At 47.7% G+C, this 15,106-nt stretch overlaps 1 protein-coding gene across 1 annotated transcript in view; it reads left to right on the forward strand.

The window, feature by feature from the left end:
• Positions 1-15,106, forward strand: part of SLC2A4 (solute carrier family 2 member 4) — a 53,016-nt gene that overhangs the window by 30,816 nt on the left and 7,094 nt on the right. The window contains exons 4-8 of the mRNA XM_081167942.1: positions 2,154-2,278; positions 4,782-4,897; positions 7,822-7,984; positions 9,834-10,021; positions 11,328-11,432. Coding sequence (XP_081024068.1) covers positions 2,154-2,278; positions 4,782-4,897; positions 7,822-7,984; positions 9,834-10,021; positions 11,328-11,432 — 697 coding nt within the window. The remainder of the gene's footprint in view (positions 1-2,153; positions 2,279-4,781; positions 4,898-7,821; positions 7,985-9,833; positions 10,022-11,327; positions 11,433-15,106) is intronic.

The raw sequence follows: 15,106 nt of genomic DNA on the forward strand, positions 1-15,106 counted from the left end.
AACGGCATTTGTACTCCGATTGGCCTCTATAAATATGAAAGTTAGAAATAAAAGCGGTGGAAACCGTTTAAACGATAAATTAAAACCAACAGTAGGCTGAAGAGAGATTAAAACAGATCATCGTTGACGTGTCCAGATTGGCTTGCCTGAACAAAAAATGCTTTCAGCGAGCGGTTAAGACCTGTATAAACGTAACTTTGATTTTACGCTCCTTCAGGTTGTGCCCTCAGAGGCAATTTGCAAGCTGCAACTTGGAGCTGGGATTTTAATCCCTCGTTTCTTGCGGCGAACGCGTAATCGTTTCTTCTTCTACAGCAGAGGAGCCTTGCCTGCGGTGCGTGGGCCGGATCCAGCCCTGCACGCTGGGGCAAAAAGACTTGCCAGCCTTTGCTCTTTATCTCATGATCTGAACGTTAGGGAGGGATGTCTAAAGGGCAAGATTATCTCCTGGCACTGATAATCTGGAGATAAAATATTGCTTGAGCAGCTCTTTAGAGATCCTCTCTAGACAGCGGCCTGAGGATGGGGAGGGGGGCAGCGCAGCGCAGAATTAACCTGTGGAACTACCCGCCACAGGAGACCGCGATGGCCAACAACTTGGACGGCTTTAAAAGAGGATTGGGCCAATTCATGGAAGGGGAGAGGGCTCTCGATATCTGCTAGGCCTGCTAGGCTATACTCCAACTCAATGCTGTAACGCTGGAAAATGTCAATCACTTCTCCTACCTGGGCAGTTATCTTTCCACAAGGGCCGACATTGATGCCAAAATCCAGCATCGCCTGAGCTCTGTGAGTGCAATTTTCTCCCGATTGAAGTGCAGAGCGTTTGAGGACCGGGACATTCGCAGGGAAACCAAAATGTTTGCTTACAAAGCTATTGCACTGCCAATTTTACAGTGTGAAATATGGACCATTTATAAATGCCATCTCCAACTCCTCGAAAGATTCCATCAACGGCGTCTCCGAAATTTTTACACATCACTTGGGAAGACAGGCGAACTAATACCAGGGTACTGGAAGAAGCAAAGATCACCAGTGTCGAAGCGATGATTCTTCAACATCAGCTTCACTGGACTGGTCATGTTCAGATGTCTGATTATCGTCTTCCAAAGCAACTACTCTATTCTGAATTTAAAAATGGAAAGCATAATGCTGGTGGTCAACAAAAGAGGTTTAAAGACTCAAGGCAAATCTTAAAAAATGTAATATAAACACCGATAACTGGGAAACACCGGCCTGCGAGCACTCCAGTTGGAAAACAGCCTTTACCAAAGGTGTCATGGACTTTGAAGACACTCGAACTCAGGACGCAAGGGAGAAACGTGCTCAGAGGAAGGCACGCTTGGCAAATCCACACCGTGATCAACTCCCATCAGGAAACCAATGTCCCCACTGTGGAAGGATGTGTGGATCCAGAATTGGCCTCCACAGTCACTTACGGACTCATTGTTAAAACCCTGTTTATGGAAGACAATCTTACTCGGCTACGAGGGATCGCCAAAGAAGATGCCTCTGACAGTGGCGACAGAAGATAGCCGTTGTGGGCTCTGTGGATTTGCCCAATTCTCTTTTAAAGCCACCCAGGTTGGTAGCCATTTCTGCCTCCTGTGTCAAGGAGTTCCGCAGGTTAACGTCGTGCTCTGTAAAGAAAGACTTTCTTTTATCTGAATCTTCCACAGCTTTGTTGAATGTCCTCAAGTTCTGGTGCTTTGCGAAGGAGGAGGAAAACGCTCTCTCTACGCCACGCATAGTTTTATAAACGTCTAATCTCGTCGCCTCTTCCTCGCCTTTCCTCTAAACTAAAAAAATAATAATTCTTCAACGCTGCAACCTTTCTTCATAGCAGAGTCGCTCCATCCCCTTGACCAATATCTAAGGGGATTTGAGTCGTAAGTCGGTGCAGTGCTTAGTGTGTCAGGCTAGGTTCTGCGGGACCCGGGTTCGAATTCTGACTGAGCCACAAAAGTTCACTGGGTGACCTTGAGATTCAGTCGCTGCCTCTCAGCCTAATCTACCTTGCAAGGTTGTTGCGAGATGAGGTGTGGGGGATATGATTGTAATAAATAAATAAATGAAACGCTGTATTAAATTCTTCGAAACGAAACTAGCCGAACAACAACAACAGAAGCTTTCGTTTCCTCTGTGGTTTTTAGGAAAAGGGCGATGATTGTGAACAATGGCCTGGCTTTCCTCGGCGGCGGATTCATGGGGCTGGCCAAACTCGGCAAATCCTACGAGATGATGATCATCGGACGGTTCCTGATTGGGGCTTTCTCAGGTAAGGAAGCGGGTTGGGATAGATGACCTTTGGGGGGTCCCGTCTAACAATTCTATGAAAGGACACACGGGTTTTGAACAAGTGATGCTAGTGGGAATAGAGAAGAAAACCTGGATATATTTTTGTCAGTGGGGCCAGGCAAAAATGTTTCTCTGTAACCTGTCCTTTGGCTGGTTATTCGTTTAATTGTGTTTGTGGAAGGGGGTTTATTGGTTTGCTTTTGTTTCATTACATATTTTGCGTTCCCACCTTGTGTTTTTATGCGGCCAATCGCCCTGCGACCTTCGGATCTTCTACATCTCAGGTCTCGATTAAACTTGCTGCGCTGGGTTATACAGGAAGACTCATTCTTGCTGCTCTAGTCTCAATATTTACAACCAGATGAAGGTTTCGTTTTTGGAATAATACATTTTCAGAGCAGTTTTATCAAAAATCACTGGTGTGGTTATATACTATTAGAAATACATAGGCAGATAATGATGAAATTATTGTGAGGTTTAATAAGTGAACTGTTTATATTTGGACAACTTTTCTGCTGTACTTTATTAGGAGGAGGAAAAGAACAATTTCCTTAATAACAATTTAAACAATTTGTTTAACTAAAACAATAGCATTATAGCCTATGTATCCATGCTTGTTAACTGCTGTGGTTAAACATTTTTTTTTAAAAAAAAAAAACTTAGACTGAGTTTTAGCACACATGAAAAACTTAAAACAAATCCTTATTTCCTGATGAATAGCCTTTGGATGATAATGTAACTTAAACAGAAAACTATCTTTAGAAAGATTTTTCTCCGAAAGCATTTTATTTTAAAAATCCGATTTAAATTTTTAAAAATCCGATTTAAATTTTAAAAAATCCGATTTAATTTTTTTTTTAAATCCGATTTCTTTGATTTAAAAAATAATAATAATTGATTTTTATCCACCCTGAACTGGAGCATCATTCATTTCATGGTAGACCCACCCCCGGGAGAAATTAGCCTACAAAAGTCTACGATTAAGTTCGCTCTGCCCCCTTTTCACTCTGGCTCCGCCACCCATGGCCATGTGGTTCCCTGGGACTCGAAAAAGCTTCACCAAAGCGACTGCTGGTTTGTTCCCTGTGTGACTCAGCCGGAAATCATCCTCTGCGGCTGGACGTAACGTGACAAACTCCCAGGCGCAGAGAGGGAACATTTGAGTAACGGCCGCAGCAGACGAGAATCTTGGATGAACCTTTGGACTGAAGAGTCATCGCTACCCGTCAGCAAGACTGGATGCGTGCCCAGGGACACGGTGCCAAGGAAGAAAACTGCGTCTTGTAAAGAATAAAATGGGGCGCTTCCTTTCCCACCCTGTTTTGGGGCTTCCTGGAGTCATCTGTGGAAGGAAGCCGGGCTCATTTAGCAAGGGGAAGAAAAGGCATTCTCTGTTTGCCTGGACAGTCTTGCCAGAGTGGCGCATGCTCTGGTTATCTCCCGCTTGGACTACTGCCATGCGCTCTACGTGGGGCTACCTTTGAAGGTGACCCAGAAACTGCAACTAATCCAGAATGCAGCAGCTAGACTGGGGACTGGGAGCGGCCGCCGAGACCACATAACACCGGTCCTGAGAGATCTGCATTGGCTCCCAGTACGTTTCCGAGCACAATTCCAAGTGTTGGTGCTGACCTTGAAAGCCCTAAACGGCCTGGGTCCTGTATACAGTGGATGCTCAGGTTGCGAACGTGATCCATGCAGAATGCACATTCGCAACCGCAGCAGCGCGTCTGCGCATGCGCAGGTTGCGATTCGGTGCCTCTGTACATCCGCAAAGCTCGATTAAGCGCTTCTGCGCATGCGCGACCACCGAAACCTGGAAGTGACCCACTTCAGTAATTCCGGGTTTCGGCGCATCCATATCCCAAACGCGCAACTTGAAGCGTCTGTAACCCGAGGCATGACTATAATCCAGGATGCGGCAGCCAGACTGGGGACTGGGAGCGGCCCCCGAGACCACATGACACCGTTCCAGAAAGACCTACATTGGTTCCCAGGACGTTTCCGATCACAATTCAAAGTGTTGGTGCTGACCTTGAAAGCCCTAAACAGCCTCAAACCTGAAGGAGCGTCTCCACCTCCATCGTTCAGCCCGGACACTGAGGTCCAGCTCTGAGGGCCTCCTGGCGGTTCCCTCCCTACGAGAAGTGAGGTTACAGGGAACCAGGCAGAGGGCCTTCTCGGTGGTGGCGCCCGCCCTGTGGAACGCCCTCCCACCAGATGTCCAGGAAATAAGCATCTGACTTTTAGAAGACATCTGAAGCCATCCCTGTTCAGGGAAGTTTTGAATGTTTGATGCATTACTGTATTTTAATATTTTGCTGGAAGCCGCCCAGAGTGGCTGGGAAACCCAGCCAGATGGGCGGGGAATAAATAAATTATTATTAGTATTCCAGTTCTATGATTCTTCTGATGGCAGCTCCTGTTTTGTCACATTCTTCTGGCTGTTTCCAAGACTGATCCTATGTTTCCTCCCATCCTAGGATTTGCTTCGGGTCTGGTGCCCATGTACGTGGGCGAAATCTCCCCCACCAACCTTCGCGGGGCGCTGGGCACATTGAATCAGCTGGCCATCGTCATCGGCATTCTCATTGCCCAGGTAAAGAACAATTCCCCCTCTCTCCCTCACACACACAAGTAGCGTAGAATCCTAGGACTGTCGAGCGGGAAGGGACCTTGGGTCATCTAGCCCAACCCCAACAGTGCGGAAACCACCATTGGCCAGATTCTAGGAAAGTGAGAGGGCTCTGTTAATGGGATTCATCCATTCCAGACTTTGGAAAACAACCCCTGAAACAGAAGTTTAACATGAATTTTGCCATTGATCCATAAAATGAAAGCAAAAAAGCAATGTACTGCAGTCACACAATCAGTCAGTCGGAAGCGGAACTGGGTTCCACACAGTCACAAGAACAACAACAACAACAACAAAAGCCACAAAAACAAATATGCAAAATAACAGACAGACCTCAGCGCAACACTCAAAACGGAAGTGTGGAACTCAAAGCAGAGCTTGTTCTGCTTCCGAAAAAAGTTCGCAAACCGGAACACTTACTTCCTGGTTTGCAGTGTTTGGTTCCAAGTTGTTTGAGTACCAAGGCGTTTGAGAACCAAGGTACCACTGTAATCTCTTTGTTGAGTTTTCTGATGCAGTGACAGACTATACAGGGTTATTATTATTATTATTATTATTATTATTATTATTATTATTATTATTATTTATACCCCGCCCTCCCCAGCCAGAGCCAGGCTCGGGGTAGCTAACACCAATAAAATCACAGTAAAAACATAATATGGGGAAAAGAGAAGGGAAAAACAAACAAAACCAATTTAAAATACAGCTGAAAATGCAATTTAAAATGCAGGCTCATTTTAAAGTAGCTGATTAATCAAGACCATAAGGGGAGGGAAACATGAGGGTCAGACTGAGTCCAAACCAAAGGCCAGGCAGAACAGCTCCGTCTTGCAGGCCCTGCAGAAAGATGTCAAGTCCCACAGGGCCCTGGTCTCTTGGGACAGAGCGTTCCACCAAGTCGGGGCCAGTACTGAAAAGGCCCTGTCCATAGTTGAGACCAATCTAACCACCTTGCAATTTAGGACCTCCAAGGTGTTGTCATTTGTGGACCTCTCCACGGGGCAGACCAGGAGAGGCGGTCCCCTAGGTACGTGGGTCCTAGGCCAGTGATGGGGCAGACCCCAATATGAGGGTCAAGAGACTGCATGACCGCTGTCCGTTTCTTCTAACCCACGTTGGGTGACTGACACTTCCCCAGGCAATCGGAGTACAAGTCGGGCCGGACGGGGGGCCTGTGAAAACCTTTAAGGAAGTTGTGGGGAGGCGGACAGACAGCTCCAGAGAGGGATTTGGCTGCCAGACAGAACCTATTTCTGCGCTGTGTTTGGGGAACTTGGCAGAAGACGCTGCCTGCCTCGTTTGGGCAAAAGGAAGAGGCCAGGTCTCTCCTCCATGCTTGCCTGGCCTGGCATTCAAAACAGAAAGGGGCGTCTCAGTTTTTGAAATCCGCCCCAAGTCATTGGAATAGGGTGGATTAGAAAATATATTCAGTATCTGCTCATAGCTCAGAACTGAAAGAGCCTGGGGCATTTAAGAATATGAGAAGATCCCTGCTGGATCAGTCCAATGGCCTGATTAATAATAATAATAATAATAATAATAATAATAATAATAATAATAATAATTTCACAGAGGCAGAAGAATAGCCATCTTTGCTGGTAGCCCTCTCCTCCTCTATGAAGTTGTCCAGTCCTCTTAAAACCATCCAAATTAGACGGCATCACTTTTTCCTGTGGGAAGGAGTTCCGCAGTTTAACTATGCAGTCGTACCTTGGATCTCAAACGCCTTGGTTTCCAAACAAAGTGGCTCCCGAACGATCAAAACCCAGAAGTGAGTGTTCCCGTTTCCAAACAATTTTCGGAAGCCAAATGTCCGGCGCGGCTTCCGATTGGCTTGCAGGAGCTTCCCGCAGCCAATCAAAAGCCGCGCTTTGATTTCCGAACGTTTTGGAAGTCAAACGGACTTCCGGAACGGATTCCATTCGACTTCTGAGGTACGACTGTATCTCTGTGTGGCCACAAAAAGTATGGGGTATCGCATTATCGGGGGAAATTGGCTAAGGATATGAAGACTCTAGCTGAGGGGTCAGCAAACTTTTTCAGCAGGGGGCCGGTCCACTGTCCCTCAGACCTTGTTGGGGGCCGGACTATATTTTGAGGGGGGGGGAATTAACGAATTCCTATGCCCCACAAATAACCCAGAGATGCATTTTAAATAAAAGGACACATTCTACTCAGGTAAAAACACACTGATTCCCGGACAGTCCGCGGGCCGGATTGAGAAGGGGATTGGGCCGGATCCAGCCCCCAGGCCTCAGTTTGCCTACCCATTCAGTGGTTCTCAACCCGTGGGTCCCCAGATGTTGTCGGACTACAACTCCCATCATTCCTAGCCAGCATGACTAGTGGTCAGGGATGATGGGCGTTGTAGTCCAACAACATCTGGGGACCCACAGGTTGAAAACCATTGCATCTAGCTGATGGCTTTGTGGAAATCTGGTGCCCTGACATTCTCTGTTGAAAATTCAAATGTTTGGCATCGTCTGGAATCATGTTTACAACTACAGTGGTACCTCAGGTTACATACGCTTCAGGTTAAATACGCTTCAGGTTACATACGCTTCAGGTTACAGACTCCGCTAACCCAGAAATAGTGCTTCAGGTTAAGAACTTTGCTTCAGGATGAGAACAGAAATCGTGCTCCAGCAGCAGCAGGAGGCCCCATTAGCTAAAGTGGTGCTTCAGGTTAAGAACAGTTTCAGGTTAAGAACGGACCACCGGAACGAATTAAGTACTTAACCTGAGGTACCACTGTACTTATCTGTATGTTAACGTATGGTAAGGTAACAGTCTTGTTCTTTTTTCCACTGGAATCTGCAAAATCTGTTTTGAAAAATGAATGAAACGCGAAACATGTCAGGGGTCTAACTGGCTTTTTTGTGCAACAGGTGTTTGGTTTGGACAGTCTCCTGGGCACAAGTGAGCTGTGGCCGCTCTTGTTGGGTATTTCGGTCGTCCCTTCCATCCTCCAGCTCCTGATGTTCCCCTTCTGTCCGGAGAGCCCACGATATCTCTACATCATCCGCAACAAGGAGTCCAAGGCCAAAGAAAGTGAGATCTCGCCGTTTCCTTTCCCTCTGCCTTTTCCCATTCATAGAATCGTAGAATTGTCGAGTTAGAGAGGAGTTGTTGTTGTTTAGTTGTTTAGTCGTGTCGGACTCTTCGTGACCCCCTGGACCAGAGCACGCCAGGCACTCCTGTCTTCCACTGCCTCCCGCAGTTTGCTCAGACTCATGCTGGTAGCTTCGAGAACACTATCCAGCCATCTCGTCCTCCGTCGTCCCCTTCTCCTTGTGCCCTCCATCTTTCCCAACATCAGGGTCTTTTCCAGGGAGTCTTCTCTTCTCATGAGGTGGCCAAAGTCTTGGAGCCTCAGCTTCAGGATCTGTCCTTCCAGTGAGCACTCAGGGCTGATTTCCTTCAGAATGGAGAGATTTGATCTTCTTGCAGTCCATGGGACTCTCAAGAGTCTCCTCCAGCACCAGAATTCAAAAGCATCCATTCTTCGGCCATCAGCCTTCTTTATGGTCCAGCTCTCACTTCCATACATCACAGCTGGGAAAACCATAGCTTTAACTATATGGACCTTTGTCGGCAAGGTGATGTCTCTGCTTTTTAAGATGCTGTCTAGGTTTGTCATTGCTTTTCTCCCAAGAAGCAGGCATCTTTTAATTTCGTGGCTGCTGTCACCATCTGCAGTGATCATGGAGCCCAAGAAAGTAAAATCTCTCACTGCCTCCATTTCTTCCCGAGTTACAGAGGGATCCCCACAAAGTTCTCTAGCCCAGCCCCTGGCAATGCAGGTGTTACACTTAATTCACGTGACCACAACATCATTTTTTTTATTTTTAAATAGATTTTATTTTTTAAAAAAATGGGAGGGAAATACCACTGTTAATTTCAGATACCTTTTAATTCAAACTGAAAAGTTAACCTAAATCAATATGTGGACCAGGAAGAAAAAAGGGGTGGGGAAGGTGAAGGGAAAAGAAGAAAAGGTAAGAAAGAGAAAAGAAAAATAGAGAACTTCTGATTTTTTTCGTCTGTCAGCTATAAACAGAAAATTATTCAACGCATCCACTCCCAACAAATCCACTTTCTATAAACCTTATCTTCAATCTTCAAACCAAGATATCATAACTCCATTTACTTTCTCACGTAAAACGCCTATACTATAAGAAGTTTCCAATCTTTAGTAAATGTTGGCGATGGTTTTTCTCTGATTAAACACATCAACTTTGCCATCTCGGCTAGGTCCAATCATTTTAAACCAGCCATTCCTCCATGGTAGGTAATGATGAATTTTCCCATCTTTGTGTATATAAGTGTCTCACGGCTTGTAATCATATACAGTGTTACCTCGGGTTACATACGCTTCAGGTTACAGACTCCGCTAACCCAGAAATAGTGCTTCAGGTTAAGAACTTTGCTTCAGGATGAGAACAGAAATCGTGCTCCGGCGGTGCGGCAGCAGCAGGAGGTCCCATTAGCTAAAGTGGTGCTTCAGGTTAAGAACAGTTTCAGGTTAAGTACGGACTTCCGGAATGAATTAAGTACTTAACCCGAGGTACCACTGTATCGAAATAAAGTTCCATAGTCTTTTTTTCTAATTGTCTAGCCATTAGTCCCAGCAGGAAGAGTTCTGGTTCCAGCCGACCAACTCTACAATATCCTTTACGAGGCAAGGAGACCCAGAACTGCACACACAGTGCTCCAAATACAGTTGGGCCATAGATTCGAATCACGCCATTGTTCGATATTGGCAGTTTTCTGTTCGATCCCTCGCACGTAATCTTCCTTTTTTCACGTCTGCTGCCCCCTGAGCCTCCTATCTCTCTCGCCTCCTCTTCAACCTCCCCCCCAAACACACAGTGACGCCCCCTCTTCTTTCCCCCTCCAGGTCTCAAGCGGCTGACCGGCCAGGTGGACGTGACCGCGGCTCTGACAGAGATGAAGGAAGAGAAGCGGAGGATGGATTTGGAGCGCAAAGTCTCCATCGCACAGCTCTTCCGCTGCCGCATCTACCGCCAGCCCCTGCTGATCGCCGTGGTCTTGCAGCTATCGCAGCAGCTCTCCGGCGTCAACGCGGTGAGTTTGCTGCAGGGGGAGGAAGAATAATAGAACTGTCGAGTTCTAAGGGACCCCAAGATATCATCTAGTCCAGCCCCCCGCAATGCTGGAGTCCCGCAAACCTCCGAAGGAGTCCATTCCGCCACCGAACAGCTCTGACCGTGAGAAGGACGTGGGTGGCGCTGTGGTCTAAACCACGGAGCCTCTTGGGCTTGCCGATCGGAAGGTCGGCGGTTCGAATCCCTGCGACGGAGTGAGCTCCCGTTGCTCCATCCCTGCTCCTGCCAACCTAGCAGTTTGAAAGCATGCTAGTGCGAGTGGAGAAATAGGTACAGTCATACCTCGGGTTACAGACACTTCAGGTTGCTTTTTTTTGGGTTACGGACCCGCCGAAACCCGGAAATACCAGAACAGGTTTCAGAGGCCACACATGCGCAGAAGTGCTAAATTGTGCCTTGCGCATGCGCAGAAGCGCCAAATTGCAACCCGCGTGTGCACAGACGTGCTGCTGCGGCTTGCGAACGCTGTGGGTTGCATCCTGCATGGATCAAGTTCGCAACCCGAATGTCCACTGTACTGCTGCGGCGGGAAGGTAAACGGCGTTTCCGTGTGCTCTAGTTTCCATCGCTGTGTCCTGTTGTGCCAGAAGCGGTTTAGTCCTGCCAGCCGCATGACCCGGAAAGCTGTCTGCAGACAAACGCCGGCTCCCTCAGCCTGAAAGCGAGATGAGCGCCGCAACCCCCTAGTCGCCTTTGACTGGACTTAACCGTCCAGGGGTCTTTTGCCTTTTTTACCGTGAGAAAGGTTTAGTCAGGATCTCCTTTCTCGCGATGGTTCAGATCCTACCTTCTGGAGCAGGAGAAAACCAGTTTGCTTCGCTCCCCATTCTCAAAGAGGGGGACAATTGCCTCCCTCCAGTCTGCAGGGACCTCCCCAGTTCTCCAAGAATTCTCAGGGATTATAGACAGAGGCTCTGAAATGACACCCGCAAGCTCCTTTGGCACCCTTGGGTGCTGCTCATCAGACCCTGGAGATTTAAAGCAGCTATTCCTTTAGCATCTCTGTTCATCTCTTGGGCTGTTGCTCCCTCCCTGCATCACTCTATTCCAGGCTGCTTTCATTTTTGGGGTGAAAAAAGAGACAAAGTAGGTGTTGAGCAGTTAAGAAGGTGTTGACCAGGAGCAGGAAAAGAAGTGGAATTTTTTTGTGGGGGATGTTTGATGACTCGAAGGGGGCAGAGATGGTCCAGCCATGAGGCAAGATGTCTTGGCCCAGCCCTGCTGGGGGACACTGCCATTTGACCGCTCTCTCTCTGTCCTCTTAGATATTCTATTACTCAACCGACATCTTCAAAAAGGCCGGCTTGGACAAACCCATCTTCGCTACCATCGGGGCTGGCGTCGTGAACACGGTGTTCACCGTCGTTTCGGTAAGAACTTCCCACCGCTGTATCCGTGCCTGGCAAATCTTTTATTATATATATATATATATATATATATATATATATATATTATTGACTTAAGAAAATTATACAGACAGCAAAACGAAGAAATTAACACTGCCTTCTACCGATAAGAAATAATAGTAACTATTACAATAATGAAAATACTAAAAGTACATTTACTTCCCCTTTGGAACTTCTATTCTGGTTACAATATATTACTATTCTATAAGAATCTATTATATCCTTTGCTGTCCCATATCTTATCTTATTTCCCAAATTCAACCTAACCCTCCCCTCCTACGCACTGCTTCCCTTCCCCCGTGTGAGATTTTCCCATCATAATATTTATTCTAGTTGCTTTAATAAAATAGAATAGCATGAAAACTGTTAAATTATAATTACTTCTTTTATCCTTACACGCTTAACAATTGCCAATTAAGAGTTCTGCTATAACACCATATTTCTTCATGTATTCCCCTATGCATTCCCATTCTGTATAGAATTTTTGATTGGAGTAGACCCTGATAGATGCAGTCATTTTTGCCCGGCCAATCTTTATACGCATTTAATAAAAAGTAATAATAGCAATAAGGGACGCGGGTGGCGCTGTGGGTTAAACCACAGAGCCTAGGACTTGCCGATCAGAAGGTCGGCAGTTCGAATCCCCGCAACGGGGGGAGCTCCCATTGCTCGGTCCCTGCTCCTGCCAACCTAGCAGTTCGAAAGCACGTCAAAGTGCAAGTAGATAAATAGGTACCACTCCAGCGGGAAGGTGAACGGCGTTTCCGTGCGCTGCTCTGGTTCGCCAGAAGTGGCTTAGTCATGCTGGCCACATGACCCAGAAGCTGTACGCCGGCTCCCTCGGCCAGTAAAGCGAGATGAGCGCCGCAACCCCAGAGTCGGCCATGACTGGACCTAATGGTCAGGGGTCCCTTTACCTTTAATAATAGCAATAACAGTGCATTGTGGGAACATAAAAGGAATTCCCCTGCATCAGGCCAGTCGCCCACCTAGCCCACCATCCTGTTCTCAGAGGGGCAGCCAGAGGCCTGTGGGAAACCCGCAAGCAGGATTCGAACTCAAGAGCACCTGTATGGTTTCCAGCAACTGGTATTCAGAAGCGTTGTGCCATAGCCAGTGTGGCTCGCAGTCTTTGATAGCTCCCTCCTGGATGAATTCGTCCGTTCCTTTCAAAGTTGGTGGCCGTGACTGCCCCTTGTGGGAGGGAGTTCCACAGTTTAACTAGGTTCTGCATAATATCTGCCCTCCTTGTTGAGAAGGGTTAGGGTCCCCACTTCTGCTCCCTTCCCCCACCCCAGTGAGGACAGTTACAGGAGGTTAAAATCAGGGGTCAGCAAACTTTTTCAGCAGGGGGCCGGTCCACCGTCCCTCAGACCTTGTGGGGGGCCGGCCTATATTTTGAAAAAAAAAAAAATGAACGAATTCCTATGCCCCACAAATAACCCAGAGATGCATTTCAAATAAAAGGACACATTCTACACATGTAAAAACACGCTGATTCCCGGACCGTCTGCGGGTCGGATTGAGAAAGCGATTGGGCCACATCCTGCCCACGGGCCTTAGGTTGCCTACCCATGGGCTAAATGCATCTATGGGCTGTTAAGGTGGCTGAACAAGACTTCACAGAAATTGTTGTCGTCATCTTATATCCTGCCCATCTGACTAGGTTGCCCCAGCCACTCTGGGCAGCTTCCAACAGAATATAAATGAACACAACAAAACATCAAACGTTAAAAGCTTCCCTAAACAGGGCTGCCTTCAGATGTCTTCTAAAAGTCAGATAGTTGTTTATTTCCTTGACATCTGGTGGGAGGGCGTTCCACAGGGTGGGCGCCACCACTGAGGGCACCACCACACCCTCTGCCTGGTTCCTTGTAACCTCACTTCTCGCAGTGAGGGCCAGAAGGCCCTCAGAGCTGGACCTCAGTGTCCAGGCTGAACGATGGGGGTGGAGATGCTCCTTCACGTATACAGGGCTGAGGCTGTTTAGTTGAAAAAGTCCCCGAGGGTCATTGGTTCACAACCATTATAAGTGATAAATAACTACCTGACATTCAGAAGACATCTGAAGGCAGCCCTGTTCAGGGAAGTTTTTAATGTGTGATATTTTAGTGTATTTTAGGTTTCTATGGAAGCCGCCCAGAGTGGCTGGGGAAACCCAGCCAGATGGGCGGGGTACAAATAATAAATTATTATTATTATAACCCATGGGGCTACTGTGATACCTCTTCTTCCCTCTGGACCAGCGGTTCTCAATCTGTGGGTCCCCAGATGTTGTTGGACTACAACTCCCATCATCCCTGAGCTCTGGCCTTGCTAGCTAGGGTGATGGGAGTTGTAGTTCAACAACATCTGGGGACCCACAGGTTGAGAAAGGCTGCGAGTCTGGACCAATATGGTTGTCTCCCAGATGTTGCTTGCTGGACTATAACTCCCATCATTCCTGACTATTGGGCTATGCTGCCTGCTGGGAGTTGGAGTCCACCAATCTCTGGAAGGAGACACATTGGTTGCCTCCTGCTCTGCAAGGCCTTTGAGTGCCTGAATCCCTCCCTCTTTCTGACTTCCACACACCTTTCTATATTCTCCGCATTTCTATAATCACATGTTTACCTTTTATCTTATTATAATGTTTCATCTTATTATTGGTGTCAGGGGTTCAGGAGCAGAGGCGAGGGCAAGGGAGGAAACAGAGAGCGAGGGGGAGGAGGCAGAAGAAAAGATGAGTGATGACGACGACCCGAGATCTCCGAGTCTTTCCAGTGAATCAGAAGATTCACAGAAAGGAGCGCCAGTGGCCAGAGCAAGGGGGGAGCCTAGGGGGACACCCCAGGAAGAAGGGTCCAGAGGGGGCTCAGAGGGGAGCAGTTGGAAATCGGGACCAGCGTCACCAACAGAGAGCAGGGGAGAAGAAGGGCGCCAGGGATCAAGCGCTGGCAGCTCGCAACAGGAGGGAGGGCACGAGTCAGGAGTGGCCACACCTCCATCAGGGAGCGAAGAAACGGTCAGGCGGAAAGTGGAAGGTTGGGCGCGCGCGCCAAGTTCAAATGCACAGGAAGGTGGCGCAGTAAGCAGCCCGGAAAGGGAGCCAGGTCCTAAAGCCCGGCGCAAGGAGACAGGAGGGTCCGGGGGGTCAGCGTCAGAAGAGTCCCGGAAGGAAGAGACCACGGGGGGCAGAGGGACCCAGAGAAGGACGGTCAGGCGGAAAAGGTGGAGTAAGGCTAGGTTAGTAAGCTGGTGCACAGGGGGCGGAGACTCAGACGGAGCTTCGCCGGTCTAACCCTTAAGACGTAGAGTTGCGCGCAGCAGCTTGAGAATGGAAACTGTAACTCAATAAAGACTTTTATAAAGTGACCGCTGGCTAGCGTGATCCTCTGTGAGCTAGGATCTGGAAGCAGCTCTGACAATTGGTAATTCAGTTCCTTATATTTACATTACAAAACATTTCAATTCAAACCTACAAACGTTTTCAGATGTTTACAATTTTCTTTCATATAAAGTATAAATTTGTTCCAGTCCTTTTGAAACAGTTTGTCACGCTGATTCCGGATCTTCCCCATCAGCTTGGCCATCTCTGCGTACTCCACCATCTTAACCTGCCAGTCTTCCAGTGTTGGGAGTTTTTGAGCTAGGAGTAT

The sequence above is a fragment of the Podarcis bocagei genome (assembly GCF_964188305.1).
Source record: "Podarcis bocagei genome assembly, chromosome: 13".
Taxonomy (NCBI): Eukaryota; Metazoa; Chordata; class Lepidosauria; order Squamata; family Lacertidae; genus Podarcis; species Podarcis bocagei.